This window comes from Carassius gibelio, chromosome B9 (assembly GCF_023724105.1).
Source record: "Carassius gibelio isolate Cgi1373 ecotype wild population from Czech Republic chromosome B9, carGib1.2-hapl.c, whole genome shotgun sequence".
NCBI classification, from domain to species: domain Eukaryota; kingdom Metazoa; phylum Chordata; class Actinopteri; order Cypriniformes; family Cyprinidae; genus Carassius; species Carassius gibelio.
In genome coordinates, this window is record NC_068404.1 from 8,380,484 (window position 1) to 8,404,430 (window position 23,947).

The following is a 23,947-nucleotide window of genomic DNA, read 5'->3' on the forward strand; positions in this document are numbered from 1 at the left end:
CTGGTGAGCTAAACTCCTTTTGATGAGCTATAAAAATCTGTGATTAAAGACAAATCTGTGATTCATGTCTCTGGAGCACGCAATACAACAGTTTAAAAGGATAGTTCACACATAAATGAAAACTGTAATCATAAGCTGTGTTTCTATTACCCTTCAAACTATGCAAATTGAAAATATGTCCAATGGTAAAGTAAATTTCACAAAAACTCCCATATATCAGAAAAAGAAATGTGCTCACATAAGGTGGTTTTTCAGGCAATTTGAAAAAGGAATATCTCACAAAACTGCAATATAAACAGTTTTTTATTGACATTTATCAAATATTGCAAAGGTTTTGTGCAAATCTGATTGAAACTAGACTGAAACTGATCAAGCTATTTACTCAACCTCATTTCAAATCTGTATGAATACTGTGAAACAAAAAAGATTTCAACAAAAAGTATAAATACTGTCACTCTGTGGCACTTTCAACATTGATTTTGTTGAGGCCTGACGTGGTCGAACACTGGCACAACTATAGACAAGGTGCTTGAGAGACCTGCATGGCCATACATGTACGCAACTCCTTTTGGTGCCGAAAATGGCACTGGAATTACTTACAACACATGTACCCAAAACACACGCACACACCCTCACTCACCGCTGTCACGGATCTTTCTTCCAGTGGTGGACTTGCGAAGAAGGCTGCGCCCTGAGCTGAAAATTGTGTTGAGCTCATCTAGAGGGCTGGTGAGGGGTCTCCCATTGGCAGGGTTGAAAAGCAGAGGTGAGGAGGAGCAGGAGTGAGCTCTGCGGGGCTCTGGCCTCGAGGTCTTTACTGGGGAGAAGGGAGGTTTGGAATTGCTTGGGGGTGTCTCTGCCAGACTGTGTCCTATTTTATGGGTGACTTTTGGAGAATCGGAGGTAGCCACAGAAACTGCACGGGTCAGGGCCAAGACGTTTGGTTCAGGGGGGAAGGGGAAGTGGGATGGGGGACGGTAAGGAGGCGGAAGTGCTGCCGGAGGGGGAGGAGGAGTCAAGGGTGGTGTAGATTTGTCTGGCATTAAAACGGAAAGACTCGGTGAGGAGTCAGCTCTTTGTCGTGTATACTGTGGTGAGAGTGGGCTGCCCCCATCCTGGCTGGTGTAATTGAGGTTGGTCTCGAACACCGGCAGCTTCTTCACCTCCAAAGGTGTAAGGGGGGACTCATCCGAGGCAGGAGAGCAGGTGACAGGAGACGGAGGGAAGACTAGAAGTGGGGGACGATGTGGAAGGAGGTTGGGGAATGGAGCTGGAATGTCACATGCTGTCCCATCTTTGCCCTGCTGCTTTCCCGCGAGCGTGCCAGAGTGCTCCATCAAAGTCACAGGCCTTTTGATTTCCAGCACTGGGGCAGGTAGGATAGTGGTAGTGGGATTGACAGCTTCAGGCTTAACCACCACTGGAACTGACCCCACCTCATCAGGTGGGAAGTACTTCATTTCCTCGTATACCGCCTCTCCCAGTTCTGGACTGTGGGAGTCTGCCAGGCTTAGGGCTCTTGAGGCCCCCACCATCTCAATATACACATCCTCCTCATCCTGACAGGGGTATAGGCTTAGCACAGAAGAATGGGGGCCATCTGCAGATGCTGCTCGCTGGATGAGGCCCAAGCAGTGGCCACCTCGTAACAGGCTCACAAGTTTCATGTCCGTGGGCCGAGCAGGAGAAGGTACAGAGATCTCCTCATAGGAGCCTGTCAGTTTAGTATTAGGGCTGCGCTTGGGCTTGGGGGGTGGGATTTTCTTCATGGTACTGTAGTCATCACTGTGAGGGCGAGGTTTAGAAAGAGCTGGTGGTGTAGTCGGATGATAGATGGTTTTGGAAGGAAAGGGAAAAGCTATTTACCGGAATGCCAGGAACAATTCTCAATACTGAAGCAGATTAAAACATTTAGTTCTGTGTTGCATGAAACGTTTATGCCCAAAAGTATGTGGACATCTGGGTTGCACTTTATTTTACACTACGTGTACTAACATGTACTTATAGTGTACTTACAGTGTATTTATCTAAGAAAGTTCTGGTAATACAAGGTAACTACATGGGGTAGGGTTAGGTTCAGGGTTAATACCTAGTTATTACATAGTTATTGTAATTACTATAATAAGTACATAGTATGTACATGAGGAACAGGACTGTAAAATAAAGTGCTACCGACATCTGAATACCACACCTACATTGTATTTACAATTAATTAATATTTAATCTACATTTATTATATTGAAACCACTGTCATTAATTCCCCTTGCACTCTTCAGGAAAGGTTTTAACACTAGATGCTGAAATAGGGATGCAAGTATTGCACTCATTCTGACACAAGTGCATCAGTGAGGATAAACCTTAATGTTGCATGTGCGGTCTGTCTTACAAAGATAAAAAAGACGGGATTCAGGTTTAGGCTTTGTGCAGGTCAATACATCATGTATAATAGAAGAGGGTGTCCACGTACTTTTGGACATGCAGTGAATGTTTTGATTTCATATTTATACGTACGATCAGAAGGAGAGAGCTGGGTTTTTGGTGGGCTTCCAGATGGAGAGGTGTGACCCTCAGCAGGGCTGTCTTTGGGTGCAATACTCAGCCCTGCACTCACTGCCTCGTACGATGCACTCAGACGTGTATTAGGGTCTCGTTTGGGTTTGGGAGGAGGTTGTTTTCGTGGGGAGGAGAGGCTCCCTCCATTTCCCTCCTCAGTGGAGTGTGGCGCAGGCTGAAGGGCTGCTTTGATTAATGTCCCAATGCTGGAGTGTACCAAGCTGTCCATAACCAGGGGTAGAGGCACAGAGCTGGAACGGAAATGCCGGATTGGTCTGTTCCCCCCACGGCCCGCAACATCGTTAACCCTCCCGCTTTTTTCAACAGCCCTAAACAAAAGAATGGGATGAATAATTGAGCATATTCAAATGGTACAACTGCTGGTGGAAATAAGATTTCTAGTGCCATTTCTGTCATTAGTCATGACTGGTATTACACTGGTATCCCCCACCTTTCCCAATCTAGCAAATCATTATTCATTCAAATGTTCATGATTTCAATCATTAACTCACTATCAGACTAGAAGCATATGTCTTGTCTCAATGTATGATGGGTAGTGAAGGTCCTAAGCAGCTGCCATTTGTGGGAGGATCAGCCTCAACCTTCGTAAAATCAATACACCAATGTCAAGCTGTCCATTCATTTCTGGGCTAAGATTTCATTACACTACACTAACTGGAATGGGTGTTTCCTTAACAATACGATGAATAAAATAAATAACTAGGTTTATCAATCGAGTAAAATGCAATCTTAATAATTACATGATATGCAGATCAAATTGATACACAAAGTGGTACCTCATGGTAGTCTGGGGGCATAGTGACGTGGTTAAACATAATTATATATACATATACAAGAGCTAACCACTTTATATTAACTATTCGTAAACCATTAGTAGTAAAGACTCAGAGACTACTCGTTTTCATTTTTTCCTTGATACCAGTAAACGGTAACAACAAATTAGCATCGCATTATGATTCTAAACTCTAAAGATTATTTACATTGCTGATCTAAGCTGATTCCTGGTATACTCTAATGTGACAAGCACACTCTTGTTTGATATTTCCCCTATAATCTGGGCCTGCCATCTGTTGTTCTCGCAGGAAAGGCGATGGAGTATTGGGGTGGATGGTATTTGGGGAACAGGGGGAGGCGAGGGGTTACAGTGACTTAAAAGCCTAAGGAGATTTCAGCAGCCCAGAGTGGGGGTGGGTCTTATCTCTCTCTCTGATTAGCAGTATGGAACTCCTCACTGATTAAGTTTGCCACATCTAGATTAGCTATGAAACCCTAATCACTCAATCGCCTGCACCTCCCTAATTTGTGATGCTAAAAGTGAATGTAGGTGATAAATGTGTGTGCGTGTTTTAAAGAACAAGAAGCCCACCCCCTTCATAATGGCAGATGGTCGTTGCAGAATGACTGAGGCACTGTTGATGACAATGGCCACCCAAATACACCTGTGTTTATGCTTGTGTGAATATATTCCCTTCCAATGATACTGATCAGCACTTCCTTGGCAACTGTTGCATTGTGTCAGACAGTTGCTTGTGCCTAATTTCTACATAAATATGTGCTTAGTCCTGTGTGTTTGGATTTAATAAAGCAACAAGCCACTTAATATTCTGAGTTACTGTGATTTTATCTCAGGTATGGGATGGTCTTGAAGTGGAGTGCCTGAAACCTTTTCACCATGGCCCATGCGACTTGTTCAGTCAGAAGTTTTTGACAATTAATATATATATATATATATATATATATATATATATATATATATATATATATATATATATATATATATAGCCTTTGGAATCAGTTTTGGGTACTGAATATCAATTGAATAGGCAGATATAACCTTGCAGTTTGCAAACTTTTTCAGATGGAGATGGTAGTACGTACTGTATGTTCCACCGTTAATAGTATCTACAACTAACCTGAGATCAGGCTTCCTTTTTGCTAAATTCCCAATAACATCTCAAAAATTGCCAGTAATTCTGACATCAGTGGCAAACTAAGGCGCATTCTGTTCCCATTTTGTTTGCAAAGGGAGAACAAGGAGAACCAATAAAACCTCCCATGAATTTTTATAGATTCCTCAAACCCAAGTGGAAAAGGCCCGTTTTGGATTTAATCAGATACTTCAATATAATTTAAACTGTTAGGGTGTCTAATATAATCCTTTAAGATGCATCTGAAATGCCACATCTGATTGAATTTCAGCAGACAAAACGAGATTTCATGTTAGAGATCCTCTAAGTGACACCAATATGAATATTATTATTTCCTTAATATGTATTTTATTTTAAGAACTAATAATACAAAATAAAAAAATAGAGACAGGAGCGCACTCAATTTTTGAAAAGCAAAAAACCTTGTCACCATAGAAAAAGCTGATTTTAATAATTGAGAATAACTTTAAATTGAGATGTGTGTATTGTAAAAAAAACATTTCATGTGTAGTTAAAAAGTAACACATTCTCTGCTATAAGTTTCACCTCTTGGGCGAGTCTTCTTCTTTGCCCACAGGTTCTGGTCTCTCGCCCAGTGGAGGAGCACTGATGTGACCACGGAGGCGGTCGTTCTCTCGTGCAATATCTGCTGCGTTTTGGATGACCAGGCTGTCGTAAGCACGCATGCCCAAGTCCTCTGCTCCCTGCAGGAACCGTTGGATGTTACACTGCTCCTTCTGCCGAGACGCGAGCCTGCGACGTGCACATTGTCTGGCCAACCAGCCACGCACCACTGAATCACACACACACACACACACACACGATTAAGTAAAAATATGAGCCTAGTGACAGATCATACACTGTGAACACATTACCTTTCTGACAGACAATAATCTTCTTGTGCAGTTGATGGCAGCGGTCATTAAGGTGATCGGCCTGCCAGTATCTCAAGAAAACCTTACTGTTCCCCATCTGAACAAGAGAAGAAAAGAGGAAGAGAGATAGGTAATCACATTAACTCCGTTCCAAAATCAAGTTTGCTGCCTACTAGCTATATACTTGGGAAAAAGATTTTTGCTGCTTGTCCCATTTACTTGAAATCAGGTAAAGCAACACAATTGCTGAACATATGATCACAGCTTAATTAAGTTTCATACAGCCCACTTAAATATGTCAAATTAAAGGTTACTTAATCCACTTTGTTGTTGAATCATTACCGCATTAACTGAAACTAGATATGGAATGGAACGAAATGGATAGATTTTTAGTTTACAGCATATACATTTACATATATCTGAATTGGGTAGAATATAATAAAACTACATGTTATTTTATGAATTTTTGAGTAAAAGGAAAGACATGTTTGTGTTTAATGTTCAGTTATTTGGGACATTTTTCTTTTTGTGGAGATTGTGGTTAGATTGTATTATGTTGTATTAAGATTATGGAGTTTGCAGGTTCATTCGATGAATGTTACAGTTAATGTCACTGCTGTGCCAAGTAAACATTTATGAATTATTTTAAGACACATTTTAAAAAGTGTTTACTCAAAATGTTAATTTTACTTAACCAGGTTAAAATGCATTCGACTTAATTCCATGTGTGACCTTTATCTGAAATATTTTCTTTAGCAGAAACATGCAAAAGAAAAAATGGAGTAAGTGACTGCTAAGACAGTATCATAATTGATATGTAACATAATTACCAAATAACAGTACATCGCATGAGTCTCAACCATAGACTCTATAAAAACATGGACTTCGTGTTTGTGACGTCACCCATAGATTTTTGAATAGCATTTTTGAAGCTAAAAGTGGGCAGAGTGGGCAAACGCCATCTTGGCAGTGCATCACCTAGCATCACTCCCAGAAAATCGATTTTACCTATATAGAAATTATACCTAAACGCAATTACCTATATAGACCTGGTGTAAAGTTGGGCATTTTAATATGGGGAGTCTATGGGACCGACTCCCTTTTGGAGCCAATCGATGAATTGCAGTTTTAGTCAATTCCGTGGTGGTTTCACGAGAGAGACCAAAAGACCGCCGCTCGGTCTCAACTTACAGTTGAGTTCAACAGAATTTGATGATAGCATGATGCTAATGGCACAAACACGAGGCACACATACTGTATATGTTGTGTAAAATAGTATATCTTTAAATATCTTTGTAGTATTCAAAGGAATATGAGATTAACATTAAGATCAAGAACCAAAATCACTCATCTTCCACTTTGATTTTAATTATATTGTCCTAATAAATTCTAGAATTGCTTTCTCTCCAAAGGGTAGATGTGATTCTGGTTTATAAAAAAAAAAAAATACTAAATTACTTAGAACACCAGACTATGATGCCTTCAAATCCTGTCTCTCTAATCCATTCTCGCTAGTTTCAGAACAGGACATCTCTGCCCCTTATGAGCGTTTCCCTAAAGCTCTGTAGACATCTTTGGTAACTCACCTGCCAGCCCTGGAGTTTACAATGCTGCAGAATGTGCCGGCACTTCTCCTCTGCTGATGCTTTCTTCCTGTCGGTGAGGATGGTGTCCACCAGCTCTCTGTATCTGCACCACAAACCCACAGAACATCACTGTCACCCACTCAACTGCATATGAACTCTATGAGCCCATTACTACTACGTTATAGCACATTGGTCACTAATGGCTGTATCATAAGGACTACCCACTTCCTGTTGGTCTTGTTTAACAGGGCTGTGATTTTCAAATGCAATAACCATCTAGTACTTCTGAGGTTAAGCTACAAAAGACAATGCTCAATCAGCTTCACTCCCTTGGTGGGAAAACCCACAGAGAGGGTCAAAGGGTTTCAGAGTCTGGAGGACTTCTCAGCATCTGCTGCGCTGGCTGTTGGCAAGACAACCATTCACAGAGAAGGGTCAAACTTGGAGAGCTTTGCTGCATTGTTGTGGAGTAGAGGGATCAAGCATCTGTGGTGTGAGAGGGTGAGCTGTAGACACACCCCTCAAACACGTGTGTGTGTGTGTGTGTGTGTTTGTGCATTTGGATTATGCTTTATGGAACATCTGCTGCAAAGGGAAAAGTGTTTAATAATCAATGAGACAAAAATAATTCACAAAGGAAGAACTCGAGCATGCGTGATCCATGTTAAATATTATTATATATTTTTAAATCACATTTACTGTTGCTCTGCAAAATTTTGCAGGTAAGAAGTCCATTTATTTAAATATTCTGCTTGCAAAATTTTGCCTAAATATTATGAATGTGATCAACTGCCCCCCCGTCACAAAAAAAAATATATATATAAAAAAATATTGTTAATATTGCTCTATAATGAAATGAAAGGTAGAAGAAATAAAGCTTAATGTCTTTAAATACGTACTGTATATAGTCAATTATTTCTCTGAATAAATTATGATGTGAATATTTTTACTGTCCTGATTGAGCAACATCTATTTCAGACTCTCCAAGATTGCACAAATAGGTTTATTACCGTTTCCGTGTAAATGTTGTAATAATAATTTAACCATTTAAATCATTAGCTGCTTTAAAAAGAATGTTGTTAATGAAATCGTTGCAATATTTGCAGTTAGCTACTGTACGAATAAAAACACTATAACTAAATTATATAAACAATGAATAACTGTACAAGGTCTTATCCGTCTGATGTTTATCACGTTCATGATGTTTGCTACTGTAATAAAAAATAACCGTTAAAATTCTTAGGGTGTTTGCATTGTAAGAATTAAGTGTAATGAGATACTGCGGATTAAAAAATAATAATTCAAAAAAAAAATAATAATAATTTTATATATATAAATTACTGGGAATTATTTTAGACATGATAAGCATGCAGCGAAAATGTGATATTGTGAGACACATTTTTAATATGTGAACAGAAATCTTCTGTTCATATGTTTTTACATTTCACAGCAAATCTTTGTTGCCTCATATATGCATCTACCCATCTCATTCCCAAAAACATTTTGCATTTTTAATGACTTTTCAATAATACTTCACAAAACTGATCCTTTATTCTGCCTGCCTATTAACACAATTAAACATGGTGCATACTTCCTCATACGCAGCTGCATTATGGGCCATTAAAATGTCATGCCGGTGATTCGTGATGCAAGAAATCTTAATGCGAGAGTGAAAACTGACATCCTGACTTTCAACAAAAATGAATAAATAATTTACACAATACCCTCACCGTTTCCACTGAGCAGACAGCTCACATGCTTTGGTAAAGTAGCACATGGTGAACAGATGGGAGGGTGGGATTGCAGAGATGTAGTGTATTGGGGGGGCTTTTCCATGCGCTCAGTCAAACACTTGCTTAAACCTTAAGCCAAATTAACCCAGCGTCTCCCTTTCAATGTGATTTACAGCAGCCTGGTGCTTCTGAACTTCCCCTAACCCTTCTTCTATGACCAAGACCCACGGCTTCCCACAGGAGTCATCAACCATGAAGGGAGCCAGGGGAAACCAAAGACCTCTTGTACATGGATATGAAAATTATCGATGCCCTCACAGTTTGTAGGGCCTTTGGGGATTGAGTCATAAGAACTCAACAGGGTCTACTGCTTGGCAGTTAAACTCTGAATTGGGATTATGGGAGGGGAAGATTTACCCCAATATTCACAGCAAATAGCCACAATAAAACAACGAGGACAACAACAGACCATCATCTCTTATTCTGAGCATCATTATGGTGATAAGAACCACTGACGGCATTTCTGCTGTCAGGAAAAAAGCAGAGACTCGTGTACGAGCATGTACATTAATGTAGAAATCAAACAGCAATGCCTTTCAAAGTACTGGAGCTGAGCATGCTAAGAAAAAAAAGGCAATGTACAGAGAGCCTTATGTAAATCAGTGTATTATTGCAGGATTTCCTGTTCCCAGCTGTTATTCACTGCCGTCACTACAGTCCAGCTCTCACTAGGTAAACACAGACACACACACACACACACACACACACACATATATACATATAGCTGGTGGTTCATGTTATGAGGATCTTTTCAGATTGAGAAGAAATTTGCACAATGTGATATCTGATATATGCATCTGGCATATTCATGAAAAAATTTTTTTTGTGTATTATAATTTTTTTTATAAAATATTGTTGTCGTTTTCTTTTTGTAAAAAACTGTTCCTCTGAACCTTCTATTCATTAAAAAAAACATGAACAACACGTATTACTGTTTGTACAACTATATTAAGAAGCACAACTGCTTTTATCATTGATAAGAAAATAAAAAATATAATAATGATTATAATAAAAAGCATATTAGAATGATTTCTGAAAGAAACAGCCATATGACACTGAAAACTGAAAATTCAGCTTTTCTGTCACAATAATAAATTATGTTTATGTTTTAAAATGCATTGAAATAAAAAGCAGTTATTTTAAATTGTAGTACTATTTTGATCAAATAAATGCACCCTTGGTGAGCATAAGAGTTCTGACTTCTTTCATAAACATGGAAGTTTGAAACTTTTTGAACTTTCTAAAAACATTATTGAGAAAATGTATTCTAATTTTTTTTTTATTTTTTTTTTTCAGCAATAATATTTTTAATCATAATATTTTTACTACTAATATATATATATATATTTTTAGATGTTTAAGATGCTTAAAAATCTAAATTATATCATTGCAAACTCTGTGTGCATGTCTTTCTTCTTTGGAAAACAAAATAAGATAATTTTGTACAATTTTGTTTTTGTCCCCCTGTAGTCATCGGGTCATTCAGTGTAATTTTGGATCCCACTGTCTTGGACAAACATTGACGAAAACAACATCCTTCAAAAAAATATTTTGTTCCCAAAAATAAAGAAAATCTTTTAGGTTTGAACAAAAAAGAAAAGTCACAAGGATGAGCAACTGATGACAGAATGTTTATTTTGGGGTAAACTATCCCTTTAAGAACATGGTAATGGACACTTCAGTCCCTCACTGCCTCATTTTCATTCACATCAAATTAAACTGTGGACTCTGACTCAGATCCACGCTTTTGCTTCTGAGTCTGTGTGTGCTATGGTTCATGATACAGCGAGGATGCTGCACTGCGTTTAAAGGTGGGTGAGTAGTTTGTCCTGAGGTTTGAGCTTAACAGTGATAAATAAGCCTGTCATATTCATTAGTGCTGGGCCAGAGACTACTACTCACCTCAGGCTACACACCCCACTCCATTCATAAAGACCATGAAGACAGAGAAAAAAAATACTCTCCTCAAAGGATCAAATCATCCAAGAACTTCTCAATTGCACGTCACACATATATAAAAACCAACATCCATTCAAAACTATAATAACTTTCCCTTCATCCTCACACACGCTCATGAATGGCTTGATGGAGGCGCTGGAGGTTGTGAATGGGCTCTTTGTGACTCACAGCCTCTTTTCTGCCTCGGGAAGTCAAGGCGTCTTTGGAAGAGACGTGCTGGATGGAGGATACACAGGACTCCACATCATAAGCAAACACAAAGCTGCATTTATCCAAGGCTTCACTTCTTTATTTACCCACAAGTCAACAGAAAATCAACACACACGTGTGCTCGGACAAAGACTGGCACATGGCGCAAGAAAAGGGAAAATTGTAGCGATTTGTGAGCTGTTCGCTCTGGGCAGTGCAAACAGAAATGATAAGCGAATGCCTGAGAGAGGTGGTCAGATATGAATAATACACAATTGTTTTTTATTTGTTTGTTTTGTTTTTAGCACAATTAAATTAACTATTTGTATATGTAAATGTATACACACACACACAGTACTTTGCAAAAGACTAGTATTTTTCACCAACAAAAAAATTGTTTTAAGTCAGTTATTTCTATGTTTTGCTGTAGTGTGTCAGTAGGAAATATCAATTTACATTACCAAACATTATTATTTCAATTAATTGTAATAATCCCGTGAGATTTTAGTTTGCACACGGAATCTGACAAACAGCTAGAGCTCCACACAGAGATCTGATCTCATCATCATCATCAGTCTGTCTGGAATAACATGAAGAAACAGAACAAACTGAGACAGACTCAAGGTACAGTTAATATACATTTTAGATGCATATTTGAATTTATTGAAAGGATATATAGTCAGCGTTTTTGCTCGATTCGGTTAATGAAAATAGCTCCAAGCAAAGACCACAGCAGAACAGTTTTTGAGCAACACACTGCGAAGTTCCATTACTGAATGATTCACGTTTTTGAATTTTGAATCATTTGAGTTAATGATTCAGTATTCCTTTCATAAAGACAGGTACTTGCTTCATTCTTGAATAAATCAGCTGTCTGAACAAATGTTTGAAGGCACGCTTCAATGACTCATTAATTAAGGCAGTCACTTGCTGCCACCTTCTGGTGGATTACTTTCATAGTTTCATACACACACACACACACACACACATACACACATTTATAAAAACAACAAGCTCACAACATTATTCATGCTATTAAATTTTTACAGTTTGAATGCACTGGTGCTAAATTTAATCTACATTGAACTATCTGTGTAAATGCAACTTCTGTTTCTTCTGCAGTGGAAATATCAGTTTTGAAGATACCGATTTCATTTGATTGGTAACAGACCTATATTGTCTTATATTACTGTTAAGTGAAATTATTAATAAAATGTAAGAAATTGATATGAAAGGTCATGCATGCATTTAATATGGTCAGGGAAAATGTCCTTTAAATAGGCAAAAAATTACCTCGAAATCAAAATTAAATACATTTTTGTATGCAGTATTAAGTCGTATAAAACATAATTTCCCAACAACAAAATTGTGGCCAGTGAAAATGCTGATTGGCTAGTAAATTTGCAAAACCACCAGCCAAAGTGGCTGCTGAGCAAGCCCACATATTTAGATATAGATAAACATCATCAAATAAGATCACTCAAAAACACAAATAAACAGGTTTGTACAGCTCTAGCTACACACACAAAGACATATACGAAAAGCTTGAATATCATAAAGCAAACACCCACAAGGCTAACAGAGCTCCCCCCATCAAATGCCATGACAATTGACCTCTGTGTCAGACAATCTCTAGCTCGAAAAGCCCAAGATTTCCATCACAATCGTCTGGCCTTCGTCTCCCTGCATCCCATCAGCAGCCTCTCACCCTGTCTGGCCCGCTGTAGCATTATTGTGATGCTAACACACACACACACACATACTCACTCAGGCAAAAACAAACCACGTCACCCATGTGCTCAGATAAACACAGCACATCACGTGAATGTGAGAATGGACACCACAGACTGACTGAAATAATGGCAAAGCATATGTCTCACAGAGGAAAGTTACCCTTCATGCTAATGAGCAGGTGAGACACTGGCTCACAGTAGATCCATCTTGCTCTTGTTAAAGGGGAACTGCTCTCCAAAACAGCAATGTTATTCCTATCAGAAGACTATCTGCTTAATTTCATGTCGTCAAAACAATATTAACAATCACAGGAGAATCTGATCTATTTTATCCCCAGTCTAAACACAAATGTCACAAATGTCTGGGTCATTTAATCCAGAGTCAACACGAGCTGCTGTCTAGGAGCTAAAATGTTCTTTCTCTCCCTCTCTCCCTTTCTGAAAGATTCATGATGTTTACAGCCAGGTAGTGGAAACTTACAGTGGCATGTGACCAGCAGCGTCCCGATTCATTATCGCACTGGAATGTTACCGTAATCCTTTTATCCTTTATTGAGCGAGAGAGAAAGAGCAGCGTGTGATCTAATGAAAGCACACAAACGCTGCTCAGAAAAACAGTGGGGAAGGAGTTTGGAAAATTAGACACTTAAGTACATCTGAAATGATAAAACAGTGAGAAAGACACTCAAGAGAGAATGGCAGCGATGAGGAAAAGCTCAAGGGCAATACTTTTCCCATCAACTGGTCACAATGCACAACAGCGCAGTATGCTGCGTCACAGACGCATGCGCACTCATGTAAACAAGCACGGATGAGAAGCGCATGGCGGAGCAAGCGAGAGACGCTCTGGATGGAAGCACATTCACTCTCTGACAGCAGATGGCGCTAAGCAGCAGAAATGCAGCTGTTACACCAGAAACAAAACAGCTGTGCCACTTTCTGAAACATGTTTGAATGATTTAAAGCTGCAGTTGGTAACTTTTGACGCTCTAGCGGTTAATAAACAGAACTGCTTGCGTCTTGCGGAAGAACAGCGTAGCCGGAACTACTTCTCTCTGTTTATGTCTATGAAGAATCACAAAGGTACTGGGTTACTCCGCCGCGGTTCCCCCTGAAGCAATCTAAAATAGTCAGAATATAAACACTTATTATAGGTGCACCCTAGTGATTCAGGACAAGCTAAAAACACGGTTTGGAAAATGGATTCATGGTGTACTCGCTTATTATATAATTTTTTTCTTCATTTTGAACACAAACAAAGTTACGGACCGCAGCTCTGATTGGTTGATTTCTTACCAGGAGCGATGTATTTCTGCAAATGGCAATAGGACACTGGGAGGAGCCAGAGGAGCTTGATTTTTTCACAGATTATGTGTCTCATATTCTACTGTCAGGACAGGTTTAACAAATATGTAAACAATATATTTTTACAAAAGTTACCTACTGCAGCTTTAAATAGCCATTCAGATTTATATATTCACAGTGATGTTCATCACAGTGTCAAATACTTAAATATTTAGACTTAACTTGCTATTTATTTATTCATTTTAATCTGGACTACAATATGCCCTAGATATTGTTTGAAAAGGTTTCGATTCTTCAGTGTTCGGCATTATGACCATATTTTGCAACTAAGTTTCAATATTGTGATAATAGCATATACTGTGATAAAAGCATTAGCAATTAATTGCAACATGAAAATGTGATAAAATCCTCTCTAATCTTCCGGTTTCCATAGAAAATATGTAAACACTGGAGACACTCGTCTCAAAAGTTGCTTCATTATAATTACCAAAACTAATACTAAAATGCATAAAACATTTTAAAGTATCAATAAAATAACTGTTGCTGAAAATAACTAAAGCTACACTGATAACTGAAGTATAAAAAAAATAAAAATAAAAATCACCAATAACCCTTTTGTGAACCTCTATCAAAAGTTAAGTTTGAAAGGTGAATGAAATGAGAGAAAAAAATGTCAAAGATAGAGTGGGAACTTTACAAGCCTCTCCAGCACTAAAATAAAGTCTGGTTTGTGCAAAGAGCGGGAACAGCCTATTCTGTGGGTGTCAGTGTGACATGAAGAAGAGGCACTGTGTTCCCAAGGAAGATGAAGCCAGAGTCACACTGAACCATTGCTTGACAGAAGGAACAGCCTGCTCCTCTTTCATCTTCTTCCCATTCTGAAAAGTGCGGAGAAGATTTCTTGAAATTACAATCTCCTTTTTTCAATCCAATTTTCCGTCTTTCTCTTTGATGCTTTATCCCATTTCTCTCTCTTCCAGTCATGTGAAGTTGAGCTGAGATCAGGGTGACCCCTCCGAGATCACTTCATCCTCTTTGAAACTGACCCATTATCACTCCATCAGAAAAATGGCCACTCAAAAAAAAAAAAAAAAAAAAAAAAACCTTCCTACTGAGGCCTATGAGCATTAATCATAGCGTGAATCCAGTGTCACAATCTAGACGCTGCTCTCAGCATACACACACGGTATATACTTTCTGCCTAACCTCAGCTGAACTGAAAGTCCATCTCGAGCATATAACACAGACAGCTTGAGTCAGGAAGACACATATCAGCATCTGAGAAAGTGCACTTACGATATATTCCCAGCAGGAATGCCACTTTACCTCATTTGACCTGGCAGCAGAAATGATTTGAAAAGACTCTTGTGCTGAGTGTATAGAAACATAAATTTATGTCCACAGAAATAGAGTTTAAAAGACGTCTTGACCTCAGTAATTATATAATATATATATATATATATATATATATATATATATATATATATATATATATATATATATATATATATATATATATATATATATATATATATATATATATATGTTCTCATGGGAAACATGCTAAAATATGCTTGATTTAAAAACAGACAACAGAAAATATTAAACCTGCTGCATTTTCAACACATTTCACTTATACTGCATTAAGTAAACAAATAAATAATTATTTAGTTATTAAGATAGTTATTTTACATAATCATATAACAATGCATAATACAATATAATGTTTTATTCTACAATGAGTTGATTATTCTGCTGAGCACTAATCATGTCAAAAATATGATTGTTCTATTGTAGTTCAATTTAATTGATTAGTTTATAAAAAAAATAAACAATACAACTATAATATTGTTAATTATTGATTATTATTTATGTTTAAAATAATTAATATAATATAATATAATATAATATAATATAATATAATAATTCCTGTGATGCAAAGCTGAATTTTCAGCATCATTACTCCAGTCTTCAGTGTCATATGATCCTTCAGAAATCATAATGATATGCTAATTTGGTGCTAAAGAAACATTTCTTATTATTATGAATGTTAAAAACATCTTTTTTGTTGTGGAAACCATAATTTAACGAGGATCCTTTGATGAATAGAAAAAAAAAAAAAAAAAAACATTTATGCAAACTTTCTTAACATAATAATTGTCTTTATTGACACTTTTGATGAATTTAATTCACTCTTGCTGAATAAAAATATTCTTTATATATATACTTTATATAGTAATATATATTCTCTCTCTCTCTCTCTCTCTCTCTCTCTCTCTCTATATATATATATATATATATATATATATATATATATATATATATATATATATATATATATATATATATATATATATATATATATATATATCCTTGTTTATACATTTTTTTTCTTTTTTTTACTATACTGTTCAAAAGTTTGGGGTAAAACATTTTGTGTTTATTTAACATGCAAAAGTTCTTATTTGAAGAACATATGGTTTACTGCTTACAGGTAGTAATGGGGCACATATCTGTACTCTATCTTGCCGTAGAAAGTGCCTTACAATCACATCAGTGTCCAGTTGAAGGGTTGAGGATCTCACCTGCTCAGGAAGCTGGTGAAAGACAGGCGGACTGGGTATCCATAGCGGATCATGCGGACCATCTCCAGAACCCCCACGTACTGGAGCTGTGAGGACACGTGGAAGCTGTCGAACACATCAGGCGTTCCAGCGTTGTTGGGCCTGACGCACTGCACAAAGTGAGGTGTACACGCCTGCAGCTTACTGGTGATCTCACACAGAGAGTTCTGGAACCAGAGAGAGCAGCAGGAAAAGACAGGTGAGGCTGTTGTTTATGTAATGTTACATTCAGATTTATCTCAATGACTCCCATTTGCTTCCATTTTTTGCAGCAACATGAGTCATGGTACATCCTCCTCTCACCATCTGTCATCACTTACAAGAAAGCCCAGACAGAACCTTTTTTTTCCCTCTGTACAATGGATTTAAAGAAACAGTTCAGTCAAAATATACAATTCTGTCATCATTCACACACTGTCATGTTGTTTCAAACTGGTATGACTTTACTGTGAAACATAAAAAGAGACAGTGTACAGACATCTCTTTTCAATATGATTTAAGTAAATGGGGACTCGAACTGTTAAGCTTCAAAATACCAAAAAAGCACAATGAAAGAACCATACAAGTCATGCATGTCACTCACGACTTCAGAAGACTTAAAATGTAGTGCATAGGTTATACAGTATAGACATTTAGTTTTTTTTTTGTTGCTTTTTTGTCAGCTTTAACAGCCCCATCTTCCCATTAAGAACCAGTTTAAAATGAAGAAGAATGAATAGTAGACCTCAGAATTTCTCAATTTGTGTCACCGAAGTCAAACTTACGTATTTGGAAGATGCTTCTACCCAAAGCACTGAACACTACCTCCAAGGTACACTTTTTAATTTTTCTTTTCTTTTCTAAATCAGTTTATGCATTTTGTTGGGTGCTGAACACATGACCCTTGCATTGCTCGTGCCAGGTTTAGAAAAAGACAGTAATTAAATGTTCATTTTAGGTTAACTATATTTCCTTAATTAAGCAAAAAATGTGTTAAGCACAGATTATCCTTTATTTAGGACATTTAAACTTAGATTACTTAGATTACTTAGAAACTCAAGTTACTTTTCAGTTTAAGTTTTTCAAGTTATCAATCCTAAATAAAATAAAAAAAAACTGCACTACAAAGAGAAACTTATATCTTTTTAATAAGTTTTCAGCCTCTGAATATCCAAATAAGACAAATGAGATATCTCTGAAAAGCTTTACAATACTTTTTAAAGCATTCAGATAGGGTTAGCGTTTCAAAAGTTATTAAACATTTAAGAACAATAGGCATTTTTACAATAGGTCTTTGAGGGTTAAATGAAGTCAGTGTAAGGGAAACAGGTCAATTTAGCTCAAAGGGAATCATTTAATAATTTAAAGGGAATTTGAACAGAATCACTGTTTCACAGCTGATCACGGAGACGCCCTGCGATTCACTGAACAAGCCGTTTAACATCAAATCTGCGCTGGATATTAATATCCAAAGTATAGTGAAAACACGATCAATTAGCACAGTAACAAGATCGACAGTTTAAGACATTAACTTGTAAGCACAAAACACAAGATACTTCTCTTTTCAATATGAATAAGGCTTTATTAGATAAATCTAAGACATATAAACTAATCTAACACATAAACGCACACACTCACACATTCACACAAGTTGCAGGAAGATCGAAAGTTAGGGAAAGATGAGTTTAAGAGAATGGAAATATGGATCCCAAGTTTACAGCAATACGTTAAATTGCATAGACATGAACAACCATCAATCACGTAATTAGCCCTCGCATTGAGTTCCTCAATGAGGTTAAAATTATATTAGATACACCAGTAAAGGTCACAGTCTGGAGGTTACTTGCGTCTCCTGTGAAAAAGGGAATCCCTTTGAAAGGGGTATCCCGGTGTCGCTGATTGGCTGGAAGTTCAGTAGTCGCTAAAGTAACATCTTGGGAAGGCCCGTGGTGGGGTGTTGGCTGAAGATGGAGTTGTGTGGCTGGTTGAAGTTGAACGTGCAGACGAGGTCGACGTTACAAAACTTAACTCAGAACACGAAACTCTCAAACGGAAAAGAAAAGAAATAAAGTTTGACGAGACTAAGTCGTGTTTCTTCTCATTGTGGTTAAGTAGCAGCAGGCAGGCAGGCCGAAGCACGCTGGAACCGCGCTCAAAGAACAGTGATGACTAACAGCATGGCTAAAAGCTAAAGCTAGGTAGCAAAGCTACAAGCTAAAAGCTAAAAGCAAACTAAAAGCAGACATAGCTAATAGCAGAAGCACAGCTAGAGACTAAAAGCAAAATTTTATGGTGTCCAAAGAATTTAAAGTGGCCTGTTGGCCACACCTCATATGTTTATCTTACCAAGCATCCGAATTTTCCCACTCTTGCAGGGTCTAAATTTGGACATGATTCCTATAACCAGGTTATGATATATTTGACAAATAAATGATTGTCTGAACTAATACAAGAAAGCAGATTCGATTATATTGATTCTAGACATGACTATGTATCCTATAGTTATCAAAAGACATACACAATAAGTGATTATAACATGATAGTCGAATGTGTGGGTTACATATAAATGAATATGGAGTTAAGCAATGGAATGATATTCATTTAGAAGTCATTTTGGAGTTCATTTTGGTCCATATATATGTACAAAAGACAGTTTCTTTGTCATTCTCTGACAGAGGGATGTTCTGGGAAGACAGAGGTTTAAAGCCCCTCCCCCCTTAGGAATTTCAGTCTGGTTCTGCTAGGTGGGGGGAAGTCAATGGAAGTGTTTAACTCATGGGTTTCCATGTGATGTCCAGCGTTTCATTTCAATTACGAACAACAAATTTGACAATCTCTTCTGTGAATTAAAATTGTCAATAATTGTTCTAGTGGTGTTAATGTTGAAAGCTGTTGTGTGAACAAGTTGGTTGGTTGGTTATCTTCCTTGGGACTTGTGGCACAAAATGTTTTATGACTTCCTGAGGAATCCGGCTCGTGTTCCAAACACAGCTTTGATAGACTCTTTAATTTGTCTGGTTCGACTAATTTTTGTTACATCAGTCACGTCGAAAACAAATATTTTCTGATAAATAATCTGTATGAAACCAACTTGAGGTCCAGTCTTTCCCATCCAACTCACCTGTACTGTGATAATGCCCACGCACATCATGCACTAGAAAATAATTATCCAAGCGAAATCAAGCTTGAGACATGGGAGCATGTAAATGTCCATATCACCTCCGTAAACAATTAATGATTCAAGATGATCTCCGCTACTTTTTTAGTTTTTTGAAGAAGACGCGCAGTGAAGAATAACCCTTGAATTCACCTCAGAAGAAGAATGCGATGCTGATGCGGATTAATCCAGCGGATGATTTCATTCTGATGAGTCATTTCTTTTTACTTATATTATTGATACTGTAACAAACTTGTACACAATCACAACCAACTTTTCCTAAACTATAATGCCAGACTAAAATAGTTTGAGTGCAACATTTAGAAATATGATAGGCAACCTTTCATTGCATCTTAATGCTGTAGAACTCGTCAGCATTTTAGGTATTCTGCTGTGATTTATGAAAGGGCATACTGACACATAAAACATAATTTTTTACTTCATATTTTTTAACATTGCATTTGTAGCTTAAGTAACATAATTGTATTGGCATTAGTAACTGTAATCAAATTATATGCATTTAAAATGTAACATTACATTACCACGTTACCAGGAAAAGTAATTAGAATCCAGTAATTCTGCGACCAAACGTGTAGCCTTTTGAAGAATATTGCATTTGACAGCACAAAAGCACAGGCACTCAGCGTATGTGCTCTAGAAAGTTTCATCCTTGTTCAAGGTCTTTGCTATTTCTCTGTGGAAGTTATGAGTAATAAAAATTTGTTTGTACTCCTTTGCACTAGAGTTGTCGGTAAGAATTAATAACTTTTATTCATAATTTTTAGTCAAGTAACTGGAGACCTGGAGGGTAAAACATTTATAGAAGCACTGCACAGGCCTGTCAATACTGCACCCTCTGCAATATTTTAATCAATAAAAACAGTGAGAATTTCTAAAACACAACACAATAACATGTGTACTAATGGATATAACAAGAACGAATTCAATATACACCTTACTAATAAAACTAACAGGCAAGCAGATGGGCTCAGAACATGAACTCAATGAGCTAAACTGCATGTTAAGCAATTTCTTTACAATGTTTTTCTAAGGGAAAACAATTAATTTGGAAGTTGCCACCTTGCATATATTGCACCTATGCGTCAGTTCCTTTTCATCCCCTTCCTTCCCCGTAGCCATCCTCCCTCTACTTCGCTCACTCAGAGTTGTCAATAGTATAATACAATGTTCTACATGAATGCAAGTGATAGTCACAGTCATGTTTGGTATAATTTAAATTGTTCTCTCACTGTAGAGAGTGTGCCATTTTTGAGTGTCTTTCATGCAAATTACCATCTGTCCCCAAAAAGGTTTAAACCAGTGGTGCCCAACCCTGTTTCTGGAGATCTACCTACCTGCAGAGTTCAGTTCCAACCCTTTTTCAGCACACCTGCATGTAATTACCAAGTGCTCCCGAAGATGTTAATTAGCTGGATAAGCCGTGTTTGATCAGGGTTGGAGCTGAACTTTACATTAAGGTACAGTAGATCTCCAGGAAAAGGGTTGGGCACCACCGGTGTAAACGATGACGTCTAGGACTTGTTCAAAACAATTTTTGATTGTTTGTTCCTGTCTCCGTTTGGAAGGTGTTTGTCTTGGTCTGAAGTACTTAAGGAAATGTTGCATGAAGATCAGGGACGATCAGTAAGCAGAGCACCTGATTTTAGGTCACACATGCGCATTGAAGTTATTTCAGTTAACAACAACAAAATAGCTAGGACTGCAATAACAATATTGACAAGTGCTTGTGAGCGTGAGGATATGAGACGGCTCAAATTTGTGAGTATGAGATCCGTATACCAGCTTTTACGAGACTCAAAGTGTCTCAAGAATAAGATTAAAAAGATTCAGATTAAAGAGTTAATTAGAATAATGATACATAATAATTGCCATTCTAACCTAAATTCGAGGTCACAATAAAATGGAGTCAGATCAGAAATTAACTTAAATTAAATAACTTTGCGCACTGATAAGACCGACAAAGCAGGAAATCTTCACCCACCAATAGATACCTTCATTGGGCCTATTGTGTGGACCTTACATGGGTGTTTCTATAAGAGTGTGATGTCACACGAAAACTAATTGATGTTACATAATTGAGGTTAGGGCTTTTTTGAAACAATGTGTTGCCACCTTAAGGACAAACTTATTAGTGCAAAATAAATTAAGCGGAGCATAAAATTATGTAGCATGCACTGTACAAATACCATAGCATAATTATAAAAGCTGACATTTTTAATAAGCCAAAATGCAATGGAAGTATTTTAAATGACTGATGGAAATCTGCATACGTTTCTGCGGAGCCCTGCACATGCAGACTCCGTGTGTGCACTGTACTTACTTACGATGCACAAACCGAAATAAGCTGGCTCTGAATGATGATGTCACAGCCCAAGGAGCCTGTGCTGAGTCAGTACGGCCCACAATGAGCCTGACATCATCATGTGACATTTCTACTTACGCCATCCCACAGAAAAGAGATGGGGAAAGACGGCGCCACAGGCCGTAATACATACAACCACCCATTCAAAGGAATAAACAAAAACAGCTGCCAATTACAACCGTTCCATCTTTCCGTGAGGGTGAATGCTAATGAAAAACACATTAGACTAGAGGTTATTTACTATTGTTGAAGGATTTCATATCTTTTCTATTGCTCTCGTCTGTGAGCTATTGAGGCGTGGATAAATAACGTCTGTGTTTGTCTGAGCGGCATGTATTGAATGCGTTTTATGATGTAATCAGCCCTGAACAGAGAGGACAGATTAGAGAGGAACACTGTGTGCTCTTCTCATAAACCCCTGCACAACCCTGTACATATCGTGGTGCAGAAATCAGGTCATGCAGTGTAGAACGTGTGAACATAAGCACATTCTGTACATATAAGTACCTGCATACCACTAGCATGAGAATGAGGTCAGGACGAGAGCGAGATGACACCTGCATGTGTGCAAGAATGTGACATTACTTTAATAGATGGGTGTGTTACAAAGAGCCAATGGCAGTGGTGGAAAAGGAGCAGTGTGTGAGTGTAAGGATGTGGATCGATGGGAAATGAATGACTTTCTGTAAGCCTCTGTATTCTTCACTCAATGTGGACAGATAAATATGCTATGTGTGTGTGATATCTGGTCACACTTTATGTTAAGGTCCAATTCTCATCATTAACTTTAACTTTTGCCTCAAACTACTAATTTGCTGCTTATTAATAGTTAGTAAGGTAGTTGTTAATGTTAGGTATTGAGTAGGTTTAGGGATGTAGAATGTGGTCACGCAGAATATGTGCTTTATATGTAGGGCTGGCGATATATTATATATATATATATTATAATATATAAAATATATTACGATATTAGATATATATCTTGATATGTTTTCATTTGGATTTAAATAATAATAATAATAATAATAATAATAATAATACAAATCTGGGGGAAATAGAAAATTACTTCTATACTCTTTGGCTAAACTTCAGCTCGTTTGATTTTCAGATGCGCATGATTTTAAGATTGCTCCAGATTGCTTAAAATAAACAAAGCACCAGAAAGAAAATGTATCTATGCAACAGCGAAGCTCTGATTCGGGGTTTTGAACTCTTGATATCTGGCAACCGCACTCATGAGAGTTCGCGTGGTAGAGGAGTGTAGACCAGTCTGGAGTAACATGTTCCGTTTTTTACAAGTTTGGCGTGTTCTTTTGGGAAAGTATGCTTGAATTTGAAATTTTCTAATTTTACATCGCCATCAAAATTATTCTGATATTATCGCTAATATTCGATATATCGCTCAGCCCTATTTATATGTAGTAATAAACAGCCAATATGTTATTAATAGACATGCTAATAAGCAACTATTTAATAGTTGATACCGTCACTAAAGTGGTACCATGTGTGTGTGTGTGTGGTCCCTTAGTCCCTTATGCTCACCAGTGTTGCATTAAACAATTAAAAAATAAAGAAATAAAATAAAATGATTAACCAACAAATAAACTGTGTTCTATTTAAATTCATTTTAACATCTCATTTATTCTGAGCTAAATTTTCAGCATCATTACTACAGTCTTCAGTGTCACATGATCCTTCAGAAAGCATTCTAATATTGTGATTATATATATATATATATATATATATATAAATAATTTCAAGATGAGGGTTAAATTAAACACATTCATTTAAAAAAATCTTAAACTAAACTGGCATCTCTAGATGTCAGAAAATGGTGTGTTGAATCAGGCAGTGAGCTGTTC

The 23,947-nt window shown here is 37.4% G+C and overlaps 1 protein-coding gene across 4 annotated transcripts in view; it reads right to left on the reverse strand.

Annotated features, from left to right (window-relative positions):
- Nucleotides 1-23,947, reverse strand: part of myo16 (myosin XVI) — a 207,101-nt gene that overhangs the window by 37,021 nt on the left and 146,133 nt on the right. For all 4 annotated transcript variants that reach the window (XM_052565932.1, XM_052565933.1, XM_052565931.1 and 1 more), the window contains exons 27-32: nt 16,528-16,733; nt 6,964-7,066; nt 5,378-5,474; nt 5,049-5,295; nt 2,512-2,882; nt 641-1,810 (exon numbers count right to left, since the gene is read on the reverse strand). In XM_052565932.1, coding sequence (XP_052421892.1) covers nt 641-1,810; nt 2,512-2,882; nt 5,049-5,295; nt 5,378-5,474; nt 6,964-7,066; nt 16,528-16,733 — 2,194 coding nt within the window. The remainder of the gene's footprint in view (nt 1-640; nt 1,811-2,511; nt 2,883-5,048; nt 5,296-5,377; nt 5,475-6,963; nt 7,067-16,527; nt 16,734-23,947) is intronic.